General features: G+C 47.0%; 2 protein-coding genes across 4 annotated transcripts; both read left to right on the top strand.

Annotated features, from left to right (window-relative positions):
• Positions 1 to 8099: 8099 nt before the first annotated feature.
• On the top strand, positions 8100 to 9061 carry HRCT1 (histidine rich carboxyl terminus 1). Its single transcript, XM_090275908.1, has one exon. The coding sequence runs from the start codon at positions 8244 to 8246 to the stop codon at positions 8556 to 8558; it is 315 nt and encodes a 104-aa protein (XP_090132034.1). The 5' UTR covers positions 8100 to 8243; the 3' UTR covers positions 8559 to 9061.
• Positions 9062 to 9158: 97 nt separating this feature from the next.
• Positions 9159 to 14559, top strand: SPAAR (small regulatory polypeptide of amino acid response). Of its 3 annotated transcripts, none has more exons than XM_090274413.1 (2): positions 9159 to 9254; positions 12962 to 14559. In XM_090274413.1, exon 2 carries the CDS (start codon positions 13353 to 13355, stop codon positions 13575 to 13577), a length of 225 nt encoding a protein of 74 aa, XP_090130539.1. In that variant the 5' UTR covers positions 9159 to 9254; positions 12962 to 13352; the 3' UTR covers positions 13578 to 14559. The 3 variants fall into 3 exon arrangements, with proteins under 3 accessions (XP_090130539.1, XP_090130538.1, XP_090130540.1); XM_090274412.1 differs by lacking the exon at positions 9159 to 9254 and adding an exon at positions 9893 to 9965; XM_090274414.1 differs by lacking the exon at positions 9159 to 9254 and adding an exon at positions 9898 to 9965 and having other exon boundaries at positions 13084 to 14559.
• Positions 14560 to 25420: the final 10861 nt, after the last annotated feature.

Consider the following 25420-nt stretch of genomic DNA (forward strand, 5'->3'; position numbering starts at 1 on the left):
GCAAAGGCACCAAGTGGACACTCACAGCAAGAAAGCCACTGAGATTCCCACGATGCAGAAATCCTCTGATCTTTTCAGCTCTGTCTTGGCTTGTCCCCAGGACCTTGACCTTCAGTTCTCTGAGGCTGTGACTGTGTCTGATTCATCTCTGCCTCCCAGCACAGGACTTGGTCCAGGGCAAGTGTGATAGATAGAGCAAAGAAACAGGACCAGTGGTGCCTTTGGGGGTCGAATGACCCTTGCACAGGGGTTGCCTAAGACCATCGGAAAACACATATATAATTACATATTGTTTTTGTGATTAATCACTATGCTTTAATTATGTTCAATTTGTAACAATGAAAATACATCCTGCATATCAGATATTTACATTATGATGCATAACAGTAGCAAAATTACAGTTATGAAGTAGCAACGAAAATAATTTTATGGTTGGAGGTCACCACAACATGAGGAACTGTAATAAAGGGTCGCGGCTTTAGGAAGGTTGAGAACCACTGGTCTAGAGGGTGCTATCCAGTAGAGATACAATGCAAGTCAAGAATGTAATTTAAAATTTCCTGGTAGTCACATTAAAAAAATTAAAGGAAACAGGTGAAATTAATCTCAATAATATATTTTGTTTAACCAAATGTATCAAAAATTATCATTTTAACATCTAAATAAGATAAATCTTATTAATGAGTCACTTTACATTCTTTTGTATACTAAGGTTTTAAAATCTAGAGTCTCTACCACGCACCCAGAACCTCTCAACTCAGACTAGCCACACTCCTCGTGCTCAGTAGCCATGTGGCTAGTGGCTACCATATGGACTTAAAAACTCTATTCCCCTTCTCCCCCCCAACTTTTGCCTATTTCCCACCCCCCAACATTTTTGTCTGTGTGTGAGAATTTTCAAACACATAGAAAGATTGAAAAAAATGGTAGCATGAATAGTCATATATGTAAACCTAGTTTCTACAATTGTTGAAGATTTGCATGATCACATATCAATTTATCTATCCAACCATCTTTTAAAAAATTATTATTGCCTACTTTTAAAAAGACTTTCTTTTTTTGGGAGAAGGTAGTTTGGAAAACCAGTCAGGAAAACTATTATCTCTTTGAACATTGTTCTCCAAAAGCCTAATCAGGAAGTTTTCAAATTTTTAGGGCAAAAGTCCTTGAAAGACTCTTCCCTTTTTTTCTCCATTATCCTTTTATAGCCTCCTTTCGTCACGTGTGGATTCTGAGAAACTGGGCTTCTCTCTCCCATGACTTGTTCAGTCCATATTTCCAGTCTAGCTCAGTGTCACCATGGGTTACAGTTAGGCTTTGGGGTCAGGCAACCCTGGACTTGGTTCTGGCTCTGCCACTTCTACCTATGTGACCCACAGCAAGTGCTTTAACTCTCTAAGCTTCATATGTAATGTAAATATAAGAGAGTTGTTGTGAGGTTTAAATGAGATAATTTTGTAAAGTGTATTGTAGCAAGCATTAAAAGAGTAAGTTGGAGAAGAAAGGGAAAGGAGTTTATTGTTTATGAATGACCCCTTCCTTTGCAATTTCCTGGGACCTTATGAACACAGGTCCCCCATATTTACCTGATACATTATAACCATTTATATTTCTGGCTCTTGTTTTAGGTAGAAAATACCCGGAGGGCAAGGACTGTGTCTTTTTTCCCCCTAACTTCAGCACTAAATGCAGGGTCTGGTTAAATGGGTGTTAGTTAAATAAATGAATATCACTCTAAGTGTCACAATTACCTTCAGATGGTGGTTCCAGAAAGTTACAGAGACTTGGAAAGTCAGAGAGGAAAGAACCTTAGACCGTAGAGCTTCCATCTTTCTCCAACATTTCCCTCATTGTGCACAAGGGGAAACTGAGGCTCAAGCAAGTTTATTATGTTTACTTGCATGTGCATGTCTAAAAGCCCATGGGCGCGCCATCCAGGAGAGGTATGGAAAAGCAGTTCCCTGGGATTAATCAGCTCCTGCACATCCCTGAGGACAGCCAACATGTACATTTCTGCCACTTTTTGGCATCTTTAGGCTGACACCCATCGCATTTCCAGCTCTGGAGTCTGGCGGCTCTCAACCTTGGTGAATGAGATGGATTACTTGGCTAGAATTTGGACTATTCTATCTGTGTGGAAATGGTTTCTGAATATTTTTCTAAGCTGCTATAACTTTTATTGCTTCCACTATTATTATACAAGTAACATGACATTTTTAAAAATATGAATTGTCAAAATAAAAATCCGTCACCTATAACCCCTCAGAGAGAAGCACAGTTAACATTACATCATGCAGCTCTCCAGACTATTGTCTGAGCATAAGCTCACAGCTGGAACGCAAACATTCCCAGCACTAACTGCCCTCTGTGCACAGCCGAGGTCACATTTTCATGAATACCCAGATTTTGTAGACCCACTTCGCATCCAAATAACATCAGTGTCTCAGTTACTTGTCTCTTCCCCCATCCTCCAGCTGACTTTCTGTTTATTTTTGGAGTTCCCTGGGGGCTGCTGCACATACTTCACACTTCATTCCTCTTTCTTCTCCTTCTAGTCATCCCTTCGGCTTCCCCTGGCCCTGGATAGTATGGCCTCTGTCAACCTTAGAGTTTCAAACCTCATGTGAGGAAAGGGGTAGATTTCTACATTATGGCAGAACACCATGGGCATGTCCTGAGCTTCATTCTTGATTTAGTCTTGAAAGGGGGAGAAGCTCTGGCTGAGGAGCTCAGTTGGTTAGAGCATCATCCCAATGTGGGTTCCATCTCTGGTCAGGGCACATACAAGAATCGACCAATGGATGCATAAATAAGAAAAACAGCAAATTGATGTTTTTCTCTCTCTCTCTCTAAAATAAATTCTTAAAAATTTAGAAAACTTCCTCAGGAAAATAACTTGATGTGCAAGGAAAGGTCTATTTTGAATGTCAAAGGTTGCATATTAACTTTGTCTCTCTTCGTTTGTATTTTTTCTGTAATATTCAAATTTTTCTTCCAATGATGTCCTGGACCAGCTAGGAAGAAGCTCATGTATTTGGAAAGGCAAAATAAAGAAACATGTTAATATTTTCAAAATATTACCCTTATCACATGTAACAACTCATAATCAACACTCATTGAGATTTAGTGTGGACTTATAATACAAGCTCCTCTCATTCAGGCACCAGATGTCATTTCAGTCATTCAGGTCTTCTTTCGTGGCCCTCAGAAAAATGCTATCTCTTTTTTTCTGTTAGGAATCTTGTTAAATTATTTCTAGAAATTTCACAGTTTTGTTGTCTAGTGTTTTTGTGCTATGGCTGCAGGTTTGGTATCAGGGTTATGCTAGTTTTATAAAGTAAATTGTACAAATTTTAAAACAAAGGATTCTCTATTCTTTGAAATAGCTTAAACACTCCTGTTATTAGTAAGATTATTTTCTTTATCTTTTTTCCTTTTTTAATTCTTAAAACTTTTATTGATTGATTTGAGAGAGAGAGAGAGAGAGAGAGAGAGAGAGACAGAAACACCAATTTGCTGTTCCACTTATTTATGCATTCATTGGTTGATTTTTTAAAAAAATAATTTTATTTATTTATTTTTAGAGAGAGGGGAAAGGAGAAAGAGAGGGAGAGAAACATCACTATGTGGTTGCCTCTCACGTGCCCCCAACTGTGGACCCGATGTGCAACCTAGTCATATGTCCTGACTGGGAATCGAACCAGTGACACTTGGCTCGCAGGCCAATGCTCAATCCACTGAGCCACAGCAGCCAGGGCTCTTTCCTTTTTTTTTTTTTTTAGACCCTATTTTTAGAGCAGTTGCAGATTCACAGATTGGTGTCTTTCACTTAGTAATATGAATTAAAATTTCTTTGTGTCTTTTCTTGGCTTGGTAGTTCATTTCTTTTCAGTGCTCAGTAATATTCCCTTATCTGAATGTACCTTATTTTTTAATTTATTCATTCAACTACCAAAGGACATTTTGGTTGCTTCCAAGTTTTCACAATTATGAATTAAAGTGTATAAAGGAAAGCACTTACCTTTATATATTTTTATATAACATTTTTAATGTTAAAATTTCACCTTGATATACCTAGATAATCTGGCTTGGCCTCTTCAAATAGTTTGCCTAGTACTCAGGGCACCTTTGATCTAAAGACTTAATTCTTCAGGTCAGGAAGTTTTCTGTATTTCTTTAATGATTGTTTCTCCACGGGCTCTGTTCTCTACTTCTGGACTGTCTATTATACAAGTATATTTGTTTTCCTAGGTGTTTCCTCTTCTTTCTCAATCTATTATTTTTTCAGAATTGTGGGAGGGTTCTCAAAGCAATCTTCCCTGATTTAGTTTTCAATCTAAAGTAAATTTCCTGTTTTGCATATTTCCCCAAATTCGTGTATAAATAAAAATTCACATATGAATGTTATTTAGAATATAAAATTGGGAATTTACTATTTCTCAGTCTTTTAGATTCTAGTAACCTTGTTAATGAGGATGTAATACCTTATATCTTTTTCATATGTCTAGAAATTTTTCTCTATTTGCTTACTTTACAGAGGTACCTAGATTTATGTTTGTTTGGGTTTGGAATTCAAATGTATCTATAAAAGATTGTGCAGGTAACTTTCAAGCATGTTGGCACCAGGTAATGGAGAAAGAGAAAACACCAACTCCATTGTTTGTGGTTCAGTGTTCTAGATTGGGAGGTCCAGTTGGCCATGTTTAGGGAAGGGACAGCTATACATCTATCAATCTGGTTTCACTTGCACTAGATATTGTATAAATTCCTTAAGTTATGGACCAGAATTTGGACCAGAGAGGTTTTAACTGCGTGGGTTCAAATTATGATCTATAAACAAAAATGAGGGTATGTACTATGTCTTTTGGCAGGTCAGACTATAAAACGGATTTATTTACAGTGTGACCACTAGGTGGTGCCACCAATTAGTCAAAACAATGGTTGTTAACACGGGACAACCACGAACCACTTGCAGCTAGTATAAGTTTGTGAGATTGTATGAAGCTTGTATGCACTTGTGATACAGTTTGTGCACATATTTCATGATGCATGAGTTTACCTACAGAGCTGGGGGCCCTTAGATAAGTCCCCTCCCTTTTCTGGCCTCAGTTTCCCCAACTGTCCAGGCTCTGTAGCTTCAGCTTCACTGGAGAGGACACTCCAGCGTCATCGCAAGATGTCGATTCAACACGGGAGGAGACAGATACCGTGTCACTCCCGAGTCGGACTGCACAGCCATTCTCGGCGGTGCAGATAGACTCTTAAGAAGCTACACCATCGTCTCTCGAGACGGACGGCTGCCGACATTGAGGGTGGGGTCTAGGTGATTCTGTGAGATCCTTTGTGCTCACCAAAGTCCTGCAAGTGGCTGGTGTGGTGTGGAAGTCCTCTTGGAGAAACTCAGAAGAAGGAGAAATTCCTCCCCCTCCTTCTAGCAGACTCCCTCCTTAACAGGCCCCTAGGGAAGGGAGTTAGGCTCTTAGGGCCCCAAGAGGGGCAGGAGGAAGTTCTTACTCCAGTATCATTAAAAGTTCAAGTGGCTTCCCCTGGGGAGCCGAAAGACCCAGGATTCATTAGACCTGCTGTCCCTTGAGCCCAATTTGGTTGAAGGAATGTTTGGCATTTTCATCCAGAGAAAGTTTTCACTAAGGGTTTGAGGCCTCCCTTCGAGAGCTCATCTCCCATCGAGGTCAGAGAGGAAAGGTCCCTGGAGGTCACCTCTTTCTTTGACACTTTTCCAGAGGAAACAGGCTGGGACAGGGAAGGGACTTGCCCAAGGCCACATGGAGCCAGCCTTGCCAGCTGCTGGAACATTCTTCCAGGTGGCAGGAGATGAGCACACACACAGGAAGGAGCAGAGAGGAAAGGGCAGGGACTCAGCAAGGAGGGCCGCTGGGCACCAATGGTCTCAGGGATGCAGGCACACAAGGGCGGCTTTGGGGAGGCCCTGTGTGAGGAAGAGCTTTGAGAACAGCCCGACAAGCCCACCACAGCAAGGACTGCCAAGTGAGACAGTGGGCGCCCATCCCTGAAGCGTGTGAGTCAACAAATGAACGGTGGAGATTTGGGGCCAGCAGCGGGAGAAGAGTCTGCACTGGCTCAGGTCCTGCCTGCTCTGTCGTTCTCCACCAGCAGGCATAGCATGTCCAGGCTGCTGGGCAGGGAGAGTGAGATGGGGAGCAAGGGGCCTGCTGTGTACAGCAAGTCGAGACTGATGAACTGGAAGCCAGGAGACTGGGACTGGGGCCTGGCCTGTCTGAGCTCAGCAGCATCTTTCCTGCCTCCTGCAGTCATGGGCTGATGCCCCAGTGCTCTTGGTTCCCAGGCCCGGCAGGACCAAGGACCTAGAGACAGTTGTTCAGCCTCCCTGAATGAAGATAACCTGCCCATGCTGCCTCACAGAGCTCCTGAAGTGTGGGACAATTTGTTTAATATAACCTGATGTAGAAAGCATTGGTCCAGTCAAGATAGGATAAAGTATATAAAACAAAGAGGAGTCACTCATGTCAACTAAGATGGCTGCCAGTCAGCCATGACACTTTGTTTCAAGAGGGAAACTACCTAAGTCACGCTAGACACATTTGGCAAGGAGACACACCTAAGATATCTACACACATGACCAGAACAGCCATGTCTGCAGAGCAGGACCACCCATGTATAGGCTCCTGGGGAAATTGCCCACTTGCTATCAGGGGTGCCAAGACACTTATCAAGAGACCCAGAAAGATGGATATACCACTTTCAAGGGTACAACTGAGGCAGTCTACAGACCACTGCTGAGACAGCTGAGCTTCACACATCAGAGCACTGTTCCATGCCATGCTAATGTCCCTTGGCATCAGCTGCCGGAGGCCCTGCCCTGCTGGACTGAGGACTTCGCCTGTCCTCCTGCCCACCTGGCTCTGAAGATTCTCCCTTGCAAGATGCTGATGGCTCCCCTGCCCACTGTGCTCTCTCCGAGACCTGCAGACTGAGACTCTCGGACTCGTGTTTGTTAACTGCCAATTCTCTCATGTGATGTTATTACTGATTGTTTCTGAGTCATTAGTGTTGTTATTAGGTTAGTATAGATTTGGATTAGATCTGTATCAATAAAGCTGAGTGAACCTGCTTTAATAAAGTCAGAGTGAATAGCACAGTCAGCTTTGTTGACTCCATGTTATTTCTCCGTGCTGGTGTCACCTGGAGGACTGGTGGTCGGTTGTACAGGTGGCTGGGCACTTTTGGTTCTTAAGGCCCGGATCAGACGATCCGAGCATGGACCAAAGGCTGGCTTATAGGAAAGACTATATCATGAACATATGCTTGCGATGCTTGACTCGGTCCTGGAGGGTTGTGGCCTGGAGGACAGGAAACCACAGATTCTCAGATGACAAGTTCTCCCAGTCATCTAGTTCAAACTCCACCACCATAATATTGATGGCAAACATGTGTCAGGAACTGGTTTAATTGCTTTCCAAATCTTACCTCCTTGAATCCTTAGACAACCCTATGAGGGAAGATAGTCTCAGTAGCCATTTTACAGACGAGAAACCTGAGGCACAGAGAGGTTAGGTAACCTTGTGCACACTCACAGAGCTAGTGAGTCATATGGTTCCAGAACCCATGTTCTTAATCACTGTGTTTCACTGTCTTCAAAAGAGGAGAGAGCCCTGGCTGGTGTGGCTCAGTAGATTGAGCGCCAGCCTGTGAACCAAAGGGTCGCTGGTTTGATTCCCAGTCAGGGCACGTGCCTGGGCTGCAGGCCATGTCCCTGGTTGGGGGCATGAGAGGCAACCACATGTTGATGTTTTTCTCCTTCTCTTTCTCCCTCCCTTCCCCTTTCTCTAAAAATAAATCAACAAAATAAAATCTTTAAAAAAATAAAAAATAAATAAAGTAAAAGAGGAGGGAGCTGAGGCCCAGAGATATGGAGGGGCTGGCCTGGTCACTTGGCCAGGCAGCAGTCATGGGAGCCTAGACCTCTTATCTCCAGACACAGGGCTCTTCCCTCCACAGCTCCCTGCCTGACAGTCCTCTGTCCCCACCCAGCCTACCCTGGCCTCCCTAGAGTTAACAGTTGCCTGGCCTCACCCTTGGCCTGCAGCTCCAGCCCGGAGAGGCTGTGTCCACATTCCCTGGCAGCTTTCCAGTCTGCAGGAGCTGAGACAATAAAGTCCAGTTACTGCGAGGGCTGAGCAGAGGCCGCCGGAGGGGAGGAAGCAGCAGGAGCCACTGAGCAGAGGGGACGATCCAGCTCTCAGATGCTAGGCCTCCTGGGGAGCACGACTCTCGTGGGCTTGTTCACAGGCGCTGCTGTGGCCGTTCTGCTGCTGCTGCTGCTGCTGGCCACCTGCCTGTACAGCGGACAGCAGGACCATGACGTGGAGGGGAACCGTCCGGCTGTGAGGAGAAACCGAATTCGGCGGACCCGGCCTTGGTTCTTCCCGGGCCGGGGCCGCCTGGGGCACTTTCGCCATCCCCATCATCCTGGCCATGTGTCTCACATGCACCATGCGGGCCTCCACCACCACCACCTCCACAAGGCCCACGTCCATGCCCACCGAGGCCACCGCTGATGCCTGTGGATGGCAGCCACAGCCTGCCCTACCATCTCCAGGAGGAGTGGACCACCCTGTTCCCGTGCAGAAGGGCGCCCCTCTGTGGTGAACGCTGGGAACTGCGCCTGGATCTTCTTGGGCTGCACCTGCATATGGTGCCCCAGTGAACCACAGAGGCAGAGGACAGAGGAACACCTGGGGTGGCCCTGCGCACACTGGAGGGTGAGGAGTGCGAGAGTAGGGGTGATTTTGGGGGGGGATGGACATCGCCTTGTGACTATAACTTTCAGCAGGCACCAAAAGCGCACCGCTGCACTCCGCTGCGTGAAAGACCTACCTTGCTGCATCTGAAGTGCTCCTCCTCGGACAGCAACATCCTCAGGCTTGAGGTGCGGAGCTGGCTGCGAGGGGCCCTGGCAATGGCCTTTCATTCGGAGAAGGCAGTAGGAGGCTGTACAGTTAATGCACTGGTGCCTTAATACACTACAATACAATAAAATAAAATGAAAAACCACCAAGAAGCTTTGTGAAGAGGCTCTTGATTGCGACTCCAGTGGGAGGGAGGGTGCGGCCAGGCTCCGGTCTGCATTACCCTGGGACCTCCCTCTCTGGTGGGAAGTGAGCGCCTGGAGTGGTGGCTCCTGCCTGGGGCTTGAAGGCTGGCTGTGCACTGGGGGAGACCGGGTGGGTTCTGCAGTGCCTCGTGGACAGTAGGTGAGAAGGGTATGGGGCCCGAGTTCTGAGGGAGGACTTAGGGCTTGTGTGCAGCTCTGTCCAGAGGGGGCTCTCTGTGCACCAGTGGGGCTCTGTGGGGTAGCCCGGGGCTCAGAGAGCAGAGGGTTGAGGCCACCCATCCTGGCCCCCAGTTCTCTACTTCTGGTCTCTTTCCAGCTCATTTCCAGGGCAGACTGAGCTGTGGGACCTGCAGAAGGTCCGCTCTGTGGGCTGTATTTAATTCTATGTTTCTTTGGTAACTGGGTCAGTGTTTCTTATCCAGACCTTGAGTCTCCAGCCACCCTGCCCTCCTGATGCCTGTGTGTGGCAATGGGGTTGGGAGGGAGGGGTGGGTTCTTTAAACTGGGGAACGTGGTGCTGGGTGGCCCTGGAGAGTGCTTGCCTCCTCCAGGTCTCGGTCTCCTCTTCCCTAAAATGGAGCAGGCAACAGAGACTTCATCTTGCCAAAGCTGGAGGCATGTTCCCAAATACCCCAGGAATAACTGGCGGGATTCCACAGGGAGGAAGGAAATCTTGTTCCCAGGCCTGTGGCCTGTGCCTGTGAGCTGGGGTGGGAAGAGGAGGGAGGCGAGGCTTGGGGGCCTGCTGAGGTGGTGGGGAGGGGCCTGAGAATGAGCCAGAAAGTCAAGGGCCTGCTGACTAATTGGAACAGAACGTCCTGTTTCTTTTCTGTTTCCTGGTGGATTCTCTGTGAGTACTTGGGTTGCGGGGTGAGGGGGAAAGAGAGGCAAGTTCACACCGGCAGCCACACTAGAGTTCTGGATTGGTAAAGTGGACCATGAGTTGCCATGTGTTGTTGATTTTATCTCTGCAGTGTCCTTCAAATCTCCTTTCCCTCCTCCGTCCCCACTGTCACCCTAAGCTCATCCCCCACCGGATCCCTGTCCCAGCCCCTCTTGAGTCCACCCACCTCCTGCCCTGTCCCTTTCTGAAGCATCTCCACACTGCAGCCTGAGAGATCTGCTGAAATGCCTCGTTGCCCTTGGGATCAAGTCTGCCTCTTGGTCGGCCTCTAAGGCCCCTGGCCTGGTTCTTGCCTAGCCCCTGCTCTTTTGTTCCATCCACACAGCCCCAGAAAACGCCTTGCACCTGACACTCTCTGTGTCTTTGTCCAAGAAGAAACCCTCCTGTGGATTTCCAACTTATTCTTCTTACTATTTCTTTTGGAGCTCTGACTGCACTTGATCTCTTTCCCCAGGGATTTATAGCAGGATTCAAGGGCCCTGTCTTGAGAGAGCTGGGACCTCTTTGAGGGCTCCCTGTCCCCCAGCACAGAACCAGCCCACACAACAGATCTCAGGAAGGATTCTCAGAGACTCATGCTCTCTGGAAAAGTAAATATGCTTGAAATAACCACTGCCAGAACTTCGGGGCCTGAGGACACCAGTAGAGCATAGGGCCCTGTGGGATTAGGTCTTTGGGCTCCCAGAGCCTCTCCCTAGTGTTGGAGGTTGGGAGAGGTTTGAAAGGCAGGGAATAGTTACCAGGTGGAGGTTGTAGCCCTCTGAATTGTGGGCAGATGTTAATGGCTGTCTTGCTCTTCTTAACTCTCCAGATAATGCTGATAAGTGGAAAGAGACCCTTGAAGATGGTTGGGGGTGAGGGTACTGAGCTGTGGGGAGAGGGAGGCCGTCCAGGCTGGCGCCCAGGGCTCTACCTCATTCCAGTCCATCTCCAGGGCGGATTAAGCTCTGGGACCTGCAGGAGGTATCTGACCTCTGTCCTCTTTTATCCATGGTTATTATTATTATTATTTTTTTTTTTTAATTTTTTGCCCTGGGCTTGAGATGCTACATTGGGCATTCCCCTTTGCAGACTGCCCGTGTGAGGTCCATGAAGACTCCTAAGAGCCTTCAAAGCAGACTGTGCCTGTCTTCACTATTATAACCTGGTCCCTCTCATTATGCCTCATGGCCTCCATTCAAATACTGAATTCTTATTATGAGGATGGACCAGAAGGCCTATTTTACAGGTGAATCAAAGAGGGGTCCCCAAATCTCAGAAACAGAAAAGGAAAGTGACAGAAAGCAGAAGGTGACGGGGCAGTACCCTTGTCCTTTATTCTAGCTTTAAAATGTTGAACAATGCACACCGACTGCAGCTGGCCGCAACTCCATTCACCCACAAAGAACAGGCAACTGAGAAGTCAAGGGGACAATAACCCCGCTTGAAACCAGGTCTGCCTGATAACCCTCTGTCTCCTGAATTGACTGGTTCATCTTGGTAATTTGATCTGAAACCACCAGCCCCACAGATTGGCTCCTCACGTGTCCTCCTCTCTGCTTCTGGTTGTCCCAGTTAATACAAATAACCCCAGGTGTCCAACTTCCTGTCATGGCCCCAGATTACTCCATGCCCCTCCGCTGCCCTTGCAGAGGGGGAGCCCCATGTCCAGGTTTGTTCAATCGTCATAGAAAAGGGAAGAGGGAGAACTGGACCGAGCACAAACTCCCATTAGTCGCTCTCCCATTCTGGGCGTAGGGCGTTTCCTAAAGCTGGTACTAAGGAAAGTTCACTGGGGCCTTGGAGAAATTAAAAAGGACCCTGGCTTTGTGACCTTGGGCTAGCCCTTGGCTCTCTCTGAGCACTGAATTAGGAGGGAAGGCCAGGAAGCCTTTCTTTAGCCATTTGGTCTCTTGTTATCACTGCAGATTAGCAAAAGGCCACAGGCAGGTCATGTAACCTCTGATTACCAGCATCTGAATCTGTACAACAGAGGCATTACCACTTCACAGGGTTGCTGGACTGATTATATGAGATAAGGCCTGGCTGCATCCTATACCTGGAATTATTATTTCTCACTACTCCACGTCTCAGAGTTTGGGTAAAGCGGGCTAACAACTTGGTCTCTTTTTAGATGTGGTGGTGGTCTCAGAAGGTGTTGGCAGACTCAGTGGCCTGGGCCTCCCCCGCTCCATTACTCCCCCTCCCTGAATCTGGGTGTGGGAACAGGGCTGGATGGCATGGGTGTGCTTGGGGGGAGGGTAAGTACAGTCACCAAGGGTGACAGGCAGATGTGAAGGTCCTGGGCCCTCACAATTGGAGGAAGGAATTCAGGAAGTGATCACAGCCACTCAGACATCTTGAAGCCCAGTCCCAGGCAGGACCAAGGCTGTAGCACCCAGGGTTGGGCATGTTGTAACCTGGCTTCTGGGGTGGGCACCAGGTCAAAAGGCCATGGTACCACATACAGCCAGAGCTATTGTGCCAGGAAAGCCCAGGGTAAGTTTTCTCAACACCTGAGGGTGAACAGCAGGCGTGAGCAGGCAGCATGGAGGGCTGGGGGAGGCTGGCACAGAAGAGGGCTTCCCGGGAAGTGCAGGGCAAAGGTACTCAGATGTCCTGGCCTTAACTAAACAGTACTCGCTCAACCCCATGCAGAAAAGGAGGCCGGCAGAGACAGGCCTGCCCCCACAGCCCATGCCACAGCCCCAAAAGGCCTCCGTCCTGAGCACTGGCAGTGAGCGCACATACTCCCCCCACCTTACCCAGGGCTGGCGTTGTCTCCCTCCCCACCTGTGTCCCTGCCCTCAGCACAGGGCCAGGGTCTCAGGAGGCAGCAGATAAGCTGATTCAAGGACTGGCCCAAGGTCCACCAGGGGAGGAGCCCAGGGCCATCCTGTATCCGCAGGAGGGCGAGTATTTTGTCTTTTGTCTGAATGTACAAACTCTCCTGAAATCCGTAGGCGTCACCAGCAGGCCGGGTTGGCAACGCTCCCTGTGAGCGAAGTCTTCTGCCCCCTCCTTCCAGCTCCCCCGAGTTCAGGAAGTCTCGCACGCAGGGCTTTCAGGACAGCGTTTCTTCCAGAGGCCGCCAGTGGAGTTGACCCCAGCTCTTGGAAGCCTGGCCAGACTTAGGAAACAGTGACAGAGGTCGGAGTAGGGCCATGAGGGGCATCTAACAGCCTAGAGGGGGCACAACCCAGAACCTCAGATCAGTATCTTCTTAGAAGACAGCAGGGAAAGCAGCTGGAAGAGCCAAGTACCGGTCACCGCCAAGAGCCCAGTTTCGGATGGGGAGCTAAGGCTCCCAGAAGCACCCCAGGTCGTTCAGCGTGTCAGCTGCCACACGGGGCCATGGAAACGGCAGTGATTGGTATGGTGGCAGTGCTGTTTGTGGTCACTGTGGCCATCACCTGCGTCCTCTGCTGCTTCAGCTGTGACTCGAGGGCCCAGGACCCTCAAGGGGGCCCTGGCCGCAGCTTCACGGTGGCCACGTTTCACCAGGAGGCTTCTCTCTTCACGGGGCCCAGTCGCCATGCTCAGGTAGTGGGTGCCCGGGACTTCTGGACCTTCATGTGAGGCCTAGCAGCCTCCAGGATTTGCTCTGCTGGTGGGTCAGACTCACTCCCGCCCCCAGCAAGCCTTGCTTGACGTCCCACTCTTCCAAGTGGGCCATTCCTGTTCCTCCTAGCCTGTATCCAGCAAACTCCCTGTTGCATCCCAGCCTGGGTTGCTGCGCCCTCCCACCTGGGAGATCCATGGTGGTGGGACCAGGTGGGAATCAGCCCTGACCCCTAAGAGCTCAACGGGACCCTACCCACAGGATAGGGCTCAGGAGAGGTCCAAAGAGTGAGAGACCGTACAGTGGCGGACTGCACAGTGGGTGAGCTCTGCTGATCTACAGCGGAGCTGGGAGTTACTGTGAACAGGGTTTGGTTAACTCAGGAGAACGCCAGGACACCTACAAAACTGGTTCCATTGCTACCAGAGGAAGCAGCGCTGCCGAGGGGACGTTCTTCCAAACCACTTCTCATCTGCTCCCCTAATGGAGTCTTCCTGCTCCTTGTATGTGCACACCCACCGAGCCCAACCCTGAGGCCCGCCTCTGCCAGTTGCCGGAATCAGCCCTGAAATTCTGAAACCAAAAGCCTGCTTCCTGTGGACAAATGGTTTATTTCACAATTGAAAATGTATATCCTTTTATGGATCTCCCAAGACTCAGGGTTGGAAAACCACCAAAGGAAACAGAAGAGAAAATCAGTTACAGAAAGTATGGGATACTTTATTAACAGAAAAGCCATAGAGAAGATTTTGAAATATTTTGAATGACACTTTATTACTCTATGTTTATTGGTCACTTTTATTCTTAGAGAATGTGAGTGCCTTGAGTAACTCAGGGTTGACAGAAAATCAGGAACTCAAAGACAATTCCAAATAAGTTAAAAGGTTATGTTACATTCGAAGCTCTTGTTTCCATCACAAATAAAGAAAGGCTCAGATTTTTTTCATAGAAAATCTGTTTTCTCTGTACCCACAAAATAAATGCTGTGCCATATTTAGAATATAGTTTGAAGAGTACAAGATTTTGAGTCTCCTGGCTAGTATGTCTCCATGGAGCCCTGAATAAACAGCTCTCCCAGCACCTGCCTGCTGAGGAGCGCAGGGCTGACCCAAGGGGGGCTCTGGCCCCTGAGTGTGCCCAGACAGGCCTCGTCAGCCATGTGGTTGCCACAGAAAGGACTCTTGGGGAGAGACAGATTTGGGGCTGCAGAGGGGCAGGAGGTAAGGGGCCAGAGATAGAGTCAGGTGGATGGAGAGGAACAGAGTGAGTGAGCATGGGAGGGGAGAAGCACAGCCCAGGCTCCTGGGGACCATGTCTTGATCACCTTGGACCCATGCCCGTGGAAGGGAACTGGCTGCAGGGAGGACTCGGGGACCAGTTGCAGGTCGTGTTCTCTGAAAGCGATACTGAGACAAGTTTGGGATATAAGATGTTTATAGGGATCAATGTCTGTGAGGGAAAGGAGGAGGGAGCAGGATTGGATAGGAGTCAAATTGTGATGTAGGCCCTTCATGCACCCCCACGTTTGCTAGTCTCTGAGTGCTGCCCCCCTGAGTTTGCCTACAGGCAAGGTAGATCTGCAGCTGAGGTGGGCCCTGAGGTCCTTCCTTGAAGGGGCCTTGGGTGGTGCATCTCCACTGGAACTCGGCAGGGACCTGTTCACAGGGGCACTCAGACCAGTCAGAGGTGGGTGAGTGTGCCCAGGCACAGAGAAATACTTGGGAACAAGAGCTCCAGGTGGGCAGAGATGGAGGTGCAAGATCTGGGAGGGATGAAAAGAGTGGGCCTCGGGTGCTCTCTGCCCTCTAACAGAATCAGCTCTGCTCCAGGTCAGGCACCCTTCAGCGGGACCCAGTATTAGGACCCAGGCCCAGGGCTCTGCCCCTATACTGTGTGGTCACAACTGCAGGCTGGAACCACACATGTCACTGAAAACCAAGCCTTGGGGAGGGGGGGAGGGTATGGCCTCATTCTGCAGTTGATGGGCAGCCTGTCAAGCCCTGTCCCAGGAGAGGAGGGAGTTTGAGAAGGGAAGGCAGTCAAGGCCAGCGCCCTGGAGCAGGCTGACAAAAGGAGGAGCAACTAGAGAAGGGAGAGCAGGGTGGGGTGTTGGTGGGGCAGAAAAGCAGGCACTAGGGTTGCCAGATTCAGAAAATAAAAATATAGGACATCCAGTCAATATTAATCTCAGATAGGCCGCAAATAATTTTCAGTATAAATATGTCCTGTGCACTATTTGGGACCTACTTATATTAAAACATTTGTTGTCCATCTGAGGTTCTACTTCAACTGGGTGTCCTACATTTTACCTGGCAAGCCTGCAAAGGAGAGAGTAGTTGTTGGAGAGGGTGGGTCAACTAGCTGAAAGCATCGATGGTGCAGAGAAGAGAACTTGGGGGTTGCAACATGGCAGTTGACAGTGAGCTTGGTGAGAACAGTGTGAGGGGAGTGAAGGGAGCACCCCACAGTGGTGTGCTTGTGAACAGGGTGTTGGCACGTGTGTGTGTGGGGTGTGTGTGCAGGGACAGTGGGAGCTGAGGAAGGAAAGGTCGCAGGTGCAGGTAATTTGAAGGGAAGGAGAGTGAGGTGTTGTGGCCAGAGGCATTGTGCTCAGGGAGAGTTCATTATTTTTAAGAAGGGAGGGAAGTTGAGTCTGTGTAAGGCCCAAAGGAGGACTGGAGAGAGAGACACTGAGCACGCCAGCAGGGAAGAGACCATGGAAGATGTCCCTGGGGTGGCCTGGGAGCAGGAACGGGGCAGAGAGGTGGGCCTGGGTGGGGGTGGGGGCAGGACAATGCTGCAGGAGGGATGTTGGGGGGTACAAATAATGCTGCATTGTGTGTGTCCGGGGGCGGGGGAGGGTGTCACGCCAGATTGCCTGTTTTCTCAGTGAAGCAGGAGCATCTGTTCAGGTGGGTATGGGGTGGGGCTGGGGTTAAGGAGAGGCTGGGATGATGACCCAGAGAAGGGGCGAACAGCTCTGACAGTCCTGCTTCTCTTAGGTATGTGGGGTGTGCCGGTGCGAGGATGTGTGTGGGGAATGTGGTATGAGTGTGGAGTATGTGTGTGATGCGCGTGATGTGTTCGGTGTGTGAATGTTGTGTGGTATATGTATGTGTGTGTGTTGTGTTGCACGGTGTGTGTACATGTGTGGTATGTATGTGTTGCGTTGCATGTATGTGAGGGTGTGTGGTGTGTGTACACATGAGGTGTGTGAGCATGTATGTTGCGTGTTGTGTATGTGTTGTGGTGTGTGTTGTGATGTGTGTTGGCCAAAGTGCTCCTGCATTCTGCCCAGGGCAGCCCACTGTGTGAGAAGAGGGAAGGGCCCCCGAACAGGCCAGCCAGAGCTCCTGTATCCCCAGGAGAGGGAGGTGGCAGTGCTGGGACACAGACTTAGGCTGGCACCAGAATGCTAGCAAAGCCGGGAGTGTTTATCTGGTGGCAGCAAGGGAAGGGGCTGCTCCAGGTCACCCTGGAAATCTGGGGTGGATCCACAGTGACCCCAAGCCTCCTAGTTCCTTAATGCAGCCTTCCTTCTGTTCCCTTCAGTACTCTTGCTAGTCCCCATTTCTTGGCCTCCTCCTGTGCGCCAGGCACAACTTTCTGTATGTCCCCTCCTAGGTGCTCCCAGCCCCCCATCACCCCAGCCACCCACTGTGAGGTGCTGTGGGCCAAGACCACCAGGGGCTGCTGCCCCAGAGACCCAGGGGAGCAAAGCTAAACTCCCTTTTCTCCATAAGTGTGGTCTGCCTCAAGCAAACCCTCAGGGGTACATTTTATATCTTCAGGGTGAAGGGAAGGTCAGAGCACCAGGGATTTGATTTGCTCTGGGCTTCCCTGAACATAAGCCGGCTCACACCTGTCCTCTCCTGGGCCTCTGACTCTGAGGAGGAAAGGGATCTCCTCCACGTATAGTTCTACGGGCATCCCACGAGCCTTGCCCCAGGTAACATCTGCCGAGGGCTGGACTTGGGGCCTAACAGACCTCAGCCCTCAGTCAGCCTGCAAGGCCCCCCAAAGTGACTCTCCACACACAGGCCTGCTTCCCCCTCAGCCTCCTAGGGCTCCTGTCCCAGCCCCGCCCCTGCTCTGTTCCACCCAGCCCCGTGCCAGCCCCACCCCTCACTAACTTGCTGGGCCCCAGTTTCCCTGGATGAACAGGAGATGAGAACCCTGTCCTGTCTTATCCAGAGAATGTCTGAGAGGGAAGATCCCCAAAACCCAGCTGTTTGGAGGGGCTCTACCCCACCCTGTTCTCTCTACACTTCTGCCTGTAATGAGGGTGGAGTTTCTCTCTGGGACAGGCTGGATTCTGGAATCAGGAGGCCCTGAAATAACATGTTTTCTGGAAAAATACCTTCCTTAAAGGAAACCACTTGTTCCAAGGTGTAGAAAAGGATCATTGTGTCTTGCCAGGTCCCCGCTCCCCTCAGGAAATGTCACTTGAAAAGACAGGTACAGTTACACACACACACACACACACACACACACACACACACACACACACACACACACACCCCACTCATCCAGTACATTGATAATAGTGAAAACTCAGGAGCAGCCGAAACACCAGTCAGGAGGGGCTGGCCCAGCGAAGCCTTGCACAGCCGCAACATCGAGCACAGGCTTCAAACAATGAGGTAAATTTAAACTCACATGGAAGGGCAGTCATCATATATCAGTAAGTAAAAGTAGAGCAAATCAGAGAACTATAAATGCCATGCAGTAAAATAGCATTTTTGTAAAAATACACTTACACGCACGGAAGATGTACAGAAGAAAGCTACGTGTCCAGGTCTTAACTAGTGACCCTCTCTGGGTCTGTAGTTCTAATGTTTTCCCTTTTTGTTTATCTGTATTTCCTGTAGTGAATGGTGTGCTTTTGAATAAGAAAAAGCAAGAAACTAACAAAGGAAATGAAACAAGTTATTTTTATTAAATTATAAAATAAAGCAACTCCTATCTGAGAAAGACAAAAACACAGTCAAACACAGACAGAAATAGTGACAGATAAATTCTTGAGGCAAAGGAGCACGGACAGGGATGGATACATGTACACACACCTCTTTGGCCGTCTCCTCCTGGTTGAGGGAGGCTATGGAGTCGGGGGACGGCTGCTAAGTTTCCAGAAAATGCAGGCATCTGGAAGTGAAGGTGACTTTCAGGCCTGCATGATGTGTTTGGACGGGTGGGGAGAGTAGAGGGAGCATCCTGGGGCTCAGCCTAGCCTGGGGTTGGGCCTGGCTGTCCCACACCCACCGGTGCTTCTTGAGACAGCACTTGGATCCCGATCGCAGGTCTGGAGTTCAGGCCGGGCTATAGAACCTGCCAAGTCAACTCCTCTGCTCAGTTGTAGAGGAGACAGCAGGGCTCACAGCTGGAAGGGGCTTCCTCACCACCATTTAAGACTTCTAGGCCAAGGCCTTTCCAACCTCCCACAGGCCCCACTTGGGAAGCCAGGGCTGTGGTGCATCCTACAGAGAGGCCCTCTGTCCTCGTCCTCGGGAACTTCTGAGATGCAGGCTCAGCGGCCGCCCCTCAGCCTAACCCTCCCTGCACCCTCACCCCATCCCCACTGTCCGTACACAGACCTGGGACTGGTCTCCCTGGCCTTATCTCACCCCTGCCCCCTGGCCCTCAGAGGGACTGTTCTCAGAGATCTCAACTCCTTAGAAGGCCACTGTGTGGGCTCTGTTCACCACTTCAGATTTGGTGTCTGTGGTTGGCATAATAATGGTCTCCCAAAGGTGTCCGCATCCTAATCCCCAGAACCTGTGAATACAACATATTATATGGCAAGGGGGAATTACAGTTGCTAAACAATTGATCTCAGAAATGGATTATCCTGGATAATCCAGGTGGGCCCAATGGAATCAAAGGGTAATCAAAGGGGTCCTTAAATGTGGATGAGGGAGGCAGGAGAGGCAGGTGAGAAGGATGCAGTAGGAGAAAGACTTGAGACAGAAGGTGCCACCTGTAGAATTCGGGCAGCCTCTAGAAGCTGGAAAGGAAAAGCAAAGAAACAGATTATTCCCCAGAGCCTCCAGATGGGAACCTGGCCCTGCAGTTACCTTCACTCAAGCCCATCAAAGGCCTGTTTTGCACTCTGACCTCCAGAACTGTAAGATAATACATTTATCAACCTAACAAATTTGTTATAATACATGTGTTGTTTTAAACCTCTAAGTTGTGGTAATTCATTATAGCAGCAAAGTACCTTTAACTAAACCTTTAGTATTCACCAAGATTTAGGCTTGGATTTGCTCTGCTTGTTAATCCTATGCCTGGGGGCCAAGGACCAGAGTAAAGGGGCATCTGAGGGGCTGCAGGTATCAGGGCTGAAGAGGGCGGTTGGGCTCAGGGGGTAGGTGGGCTGGGCTACCTCACAGGTAAGGCTGGGGTGACAGGAATCGCACTTCTCAGGTGCTGGCGCGGAGGGTCAAAGTAACAACGCGGGGCTGTCAGGCCCTGTGCCAGGTGTGCAGGTGCGTCTCCAGCGACCCCAGTCTTACCCCATGGCAACACCCACACAAGTGTGCAAACATACACGTCCAAAGACGTTCTTGTAGTATTATTCTTCATTGTAAAACATAAAGATTCAAGTATCTAGCCACAGGGAAGTAAACAAATCGCGGTACATTTACAAACTGAATTAATAGCCATTACAAAAACGAATGGACTTAGGAACTGCCCATTATAAATAGAGAAAAAAAAAAAAAAAAACCCAGCCAATTACAGAATGGTCTCATAAAGAAAAAAGAGAGAAAAAGAGCAAATAAATAGCCCTTTTCCCTAAGAAAACAAAAATAAGAACACTCCTACATTACACATGTACATGTGTTTGTATAAATGTTGAGAAAAGTCTGGGAGGATATGATTACCACTGGAGACAGGCTTGGATGAAGGAGGAAACTTTGTATACTTCTGTATTTGAGTTTATTTTAACAAGCATGTGCTGGTTTTTATTACATGTGATAATATTTTTTAAAAAGATGGTACAAAGGTTAAGAAAAGCAAACTTTATTTTTGTATTTGCAAAATGGGCTTGAACAATACCAGAATTCCACTTAGCCAGACCACTCCGGACCACAGATGAATGAAATCAATGCCTTTTTCTATGTGCACTCGGCGTGGGAATGAGGCAGCTTGCATTCTCCAAGCGGAAAATTGGAGTCATTCGAACCCCCCTGGCCTTTTGCAGCTGTGAGGTCTGAGTTGGGAGCGGGGAATTGATGGATTCCTCTACATTTTATGGCACTGCTAGACTGAAATACAACTTTCTGGCCCTCATTTCAGTGAACTTTGAACTTCCTCATAATTCATACTCCCCTTTTTACAACCCATAACTTTCACATGAGATAAAATGTTCTGACTTTTACTGCCTGATCCCAGCTAGTTACTGAATGACTCTAATTTAAACCCAAGATATTGTTGACATTGAAGGCCCAGCCCTTAACAGGGACAGGCACTGGCAGAGAGAGAGTCCCAGAAAAGTGGCCAGGCTGGGGCATGGAGTCTGGGGTTCCAGACCTTGCTCTCTCCATCAGGCTTATGTTACAGGGGTCGTAGCAGGTGTGTGGAAGTCCTCTGTCTGTCAGGCACTGAACACTACCAGGTGTCCCAGATTTGCAAAGCTTTTCAGCAACATCATCTCCCATGATGAGCAGTTTATGGAAGAGAAAACCAAGACTCAGAGACACCAAAGTGACAGGCCCCAAGTCACTCAGCAACTTGGTTGCAAAGTTTGGGACTTTTTTCTTTGTCTCCTTCAGCTAGAGCTTCATTTTGATGTGACCTCTTTTATATCTTGTTTTCAAGGCAGATTTTGTTTGCTAAAAAGAAGCCTGCTGTTTTAAACAGCTTGAAAGTCAATGATCCAAACTAATGTTTCCAAATTTCCAATTGGTCTAATAGTCAGCATTCAGTAATGATAAATTGGGATCTAGAATTCTTGGGAGTTCCTGAAATCACAAATTATTTTGCATTTTTCATAACTTCATTTATGTGACTTTTAAATAATGAGTGACCACCCTGGCTGGTGTGGCTCAATGGACTGAGCACCGGCACGTGAACCAAAGGGTCGCCGGTTCGATTCCCAGTCAGGGCATATGCCTGGGTTGTGGGCCAGGTCCCCAGTTGGGGGTGCAGGAGAGGCAACCACACATTGATGTTTCTCTCCCTCTCTTTCTCCCTCCCTACCCCTCTTTCTAAAAATAAATAAATAGAATCTTTAAAAAAAAAAAGTGACCATAAGAAACAGTGAATAATTTTCAATGATAGTATGATGCTAAATTTCAGACATTTTCAGTAAAAAAATATATGTTTTATAAAAGTTTACTATTATTAACCAATACATTGTGACAAGATTATTTCAATACCATATAAAAATGATCTGTACCTGATATAGAAAACATTAAAAAGAAGAGAACATTAACACAAAATAAATGCCAAATAAAAATTACTTAAAAATTGAAAGAAAATACCACAAATATTTAAAATTTGTTATTTAAAAAATAAGCTTTAAAAATACAAAGCATTAATTGCTCCATCTGATAGTTTTGGTCCTGTTTTGTGACAAATATTCCAGACCTATAAAACTTTCTTTTATTTTGCATTAATGTTGGTTGAATTAAGAGTGTGTCCCAAACATCAAGTTGGGTGTTAAGGCACATGTTGCTTCATAACAGCTCATTACCTTAAAAAAAAAAATTCCCATATGAGGATATATTTATTAATTTTAGAGAGAAAGGAAGGGAGAGGGAGAAAGAGAGAGAAATATCGATCCATTGCCTCCTGTACACACCCTGACCAGAGATCAAACCTGCAACCTAAGAATGTGCCCTAACTGGGGGTTGAACCTGACAGTGTTTTGGTGTATGGGACAATGCTCCAAACAATTGAGTTATTCAGCCAAGGGGCTCATTTCCTTTTTTAATGATAAAAATGTTTGTCTGTGGGCCCTATTCTTGATTTTGCTGCTAAATTCAATATTGCTCTTGTTGATCCAGACTTAAGAGCAGTTTCTGATTTCATGTTGGAGTGTTCTGCAACAATCACATCTTCTTTTTGCAGCTCTTCTGTTAAGTATTTACAAATAACTATAGCCTGTAATGAATACTCAAACACTTGGAAATGCCAGTGATCATTATTGGGAATTTTTCAAATAACATTAACATTCAGATTTACTAGAGATAGTAATAGCACTCACAGAATTACTTGCTGAAATCACCAACCTAAGGGCTCATTCTGCTTCCAAAATTTGTTATTTTCCATAACACTACTCATAGGACTTGTATAAATATCCTTTGTGTATAAATTTACTAATGTTTATTTTATTTGTAAAAATGACTTACCGTTAGAAGCAGACCAGGCCACAAACGCACTTAAAACCAGAGTGTGTACTGGGAAATTGATTCTGTGGGGAAAAAAACCCTAGTAGATAGCATCTGACAATTTCTGAGGGGCGGTCACTATGGTCAACTTCAAGTTACCTGTGTGACGTAACTGAGAATGGAAGAGGTACGCACAACTGGCTCTCTCGAGCCTGTGTGAATTAGGTCCAGCACACCATTGCCTATGAGGTGGCATCAGCTACAGGAAAGATTAGTTACATGAGGACCATCTAGTCTTAGCAACTCCATATAAGCCTCCATTTAAAAAACATTTATACATCTGTGAAATCTGGAAATCTGGTAACCACCGGCAAGATGGATGAGATGATAACCATCTATCTCTCTGACTTGATATTTCAAGGAGCTGTAGTGTATGGAAATGGCCGCTAGATGCCACTCTTGTGTATTACAGCAGCTAGATAATTTCACTGTACAAATTACAGAAACCAGAAATGGGATCCACTTACTTTACAATAAATGAACTTTATTGACACAGTATTCTTTTTTCACATACAGATAATTTTTAATGAATACTAATTTTTATTAACTTTTTAAAACAAGATTAATTTTCAAAGTTCTATTCTTAAAATGAGCATGATTACTTTCCTAAATATTATCTTTAAACAGGCTCTAATATTCTTGGAAATTGACTGTACTTACAATAAACTTTGTCTTGGTCAAGAGCCTTACATGAGAATCTCAACTGGCTATTGTCTTTATTTGTGTGAGCAAGGACTATGTCCTGTCCATTTTTACAGAGCACAAAACATCTAGCATGATGCCACACTAATATAATGATAATAAATAATCTCCATTTATCTAGTATTTTACACTTTTAAAAGCCCTGATAGTTTACGCCCTCTCAATGGTAGTTCAAGTTTGTCCTTCTTTCTAGTAAACCAAAGTCTAATGCAATTCTTTTTTTAAGTATATTGTATTGATTGTCCCAATTTTTTCCCCTTTGTCCCCCTCTGCCTGGTACCCCTCTTCCCTCCAGCAACTCCCTCCTTAATTCATGTTCATGAGTCATGCATATAAGTTCTTTGGCTTCCCCATTTCATATGCTATTCTGATCATTCCCCTGTCTATTTTGTACCTACCAATTATGCTTCTTCTTTTAAAAAAATTTATTGTTTTTTTCTATTACAGTTGTCCCATTTTTCCCCCATTGTTCTCCCCCCACCCTGCCCAATTATGCTTCTTAATACTTGCACCTTTCCCTCCATTCTCCCACTTCCCTCTCCCAGTTGATAACCCTCCAAATGATCCCCATACCTATGATTCTGTTCCTATTCTGGTTGTCTGCTTAGTTTTTGTTTTTGTTTTTGTGTTTTTTTTAGATCCAGTTGTTGATAGTTGTGAATTTGTTGCCTTTTTAATGTTCATAGTTTTGATCTTTTTTTTTTATTAAATAAGTCCTTTTAACATTTCATGTAATAATGGCTTGGTGATGATGAACTCCTTTAGCCTTACCTTGTCTGGGAAGCACTTTATCTGCTCTTCCATTCTAAATTATAGCTTTGCTGGATAGAGTAATCTTGGTTGTAGGTCCTTGCTTTTCATCACTTTGAATACTTCTTGCCAGTCCCTTCGTGCCTGCAAAGTTACTTTTGAGAAATCAGCTGATAGTCTTATAGGCACCCCTTTGTAGGTAACTCTCTGCTTTACTCTTGTTGCTTTTAAGATTCTCTCTTTATCTTGAACCTTTGGCATTTTAATTATGATGTGTTTTGGTGTGGTCCTCTTTGGGTCTAGCTTGTTTGGGACTCTCTGTGCTTCCTGGACCTGTATGTCTAGTCCCTTCACCAAATTAAGGAAGTTTTAATTATTTTTTCACATAAATTTTCAATTTCTTGCTCTTCCTCTTCTCCTTCTGGCACCCCTATGATTTAGATGTTGGCACGTTTAAAGTTGTCCCAAATGTTTCTAAGACCCTCCTCATTTTTTTTCAATCCTTGTTTTCCTCATTCTGTACTGATTGACTGTATATTTCTTCTTTATGTTTCAAATCATTGATTTGACCCCCATTAGGGGTCACCATTGGTTTTGTGTGGATTTTCCTTTGTTTCACTTAGCATAGCCTTCACTTCTTCCCTTCTGTGTTTGCTGTACTTAAGCATATCTGTCAAGTCTGTGAGCATCTTTATCACCAGTGTTTTGAACTCTGTGTCTGTTAGTTGGCTCTCTCCTCATCGCTTAGTTCTCCCACTGGAACCTTGATATGTTCCCTCTTTTGGGCCATACTTCTATGTCTCCTCATCTTGACTTGCTCCTGTGTTTGCATGCAGCTTGATTTGCTGGAACTTCTGGTTATCTCCAGTTTTGAGGTAGTTATATTTCTTCTTAGTTGTGGAGGGAAATGCAGCATGTCTACCTATGCCTCCATCTTGGCTCAGAGTCTTGTTGTAATTCTTTTTGTGGTTGCACGAAGAGGCAAAGAGTGTCTACTTATGCCTCCGTCTTGA

This window comes from Furipterus horrens, unplaced genomic scaffold (genome assembly GCF_987537825.1).
Source record: "Furipterus horrens unplaced genomic scaffold, mFurHor1.1.pri manual_scaffold_4, whole genome shotgun sequence".
In the NCBI taxonomy this organism is placed as follows: Eukaryota; Metazoa; Chordata; class Mammalia; order Chiroptera; family Furipteridae; genus Furipterus; species Furipterus horrens.

Excerpts from the sequence above, each read along its gene's own strand:
- HRCT1 (XM_090275908.1), top strand. The coding sequence starts at position 8,244 with ATGCTAGGCCTCCTGGGGAGCACGACTCTCGTGGGCTTGTTCACAGGC.
- SPAAR (XM_090274413.1), top strand. The coding sequence starts at position 13,353 with ATGGAAACGGCAGTGATTGGTATGGTGGCAGTGCTGTTTGTGGTCACT.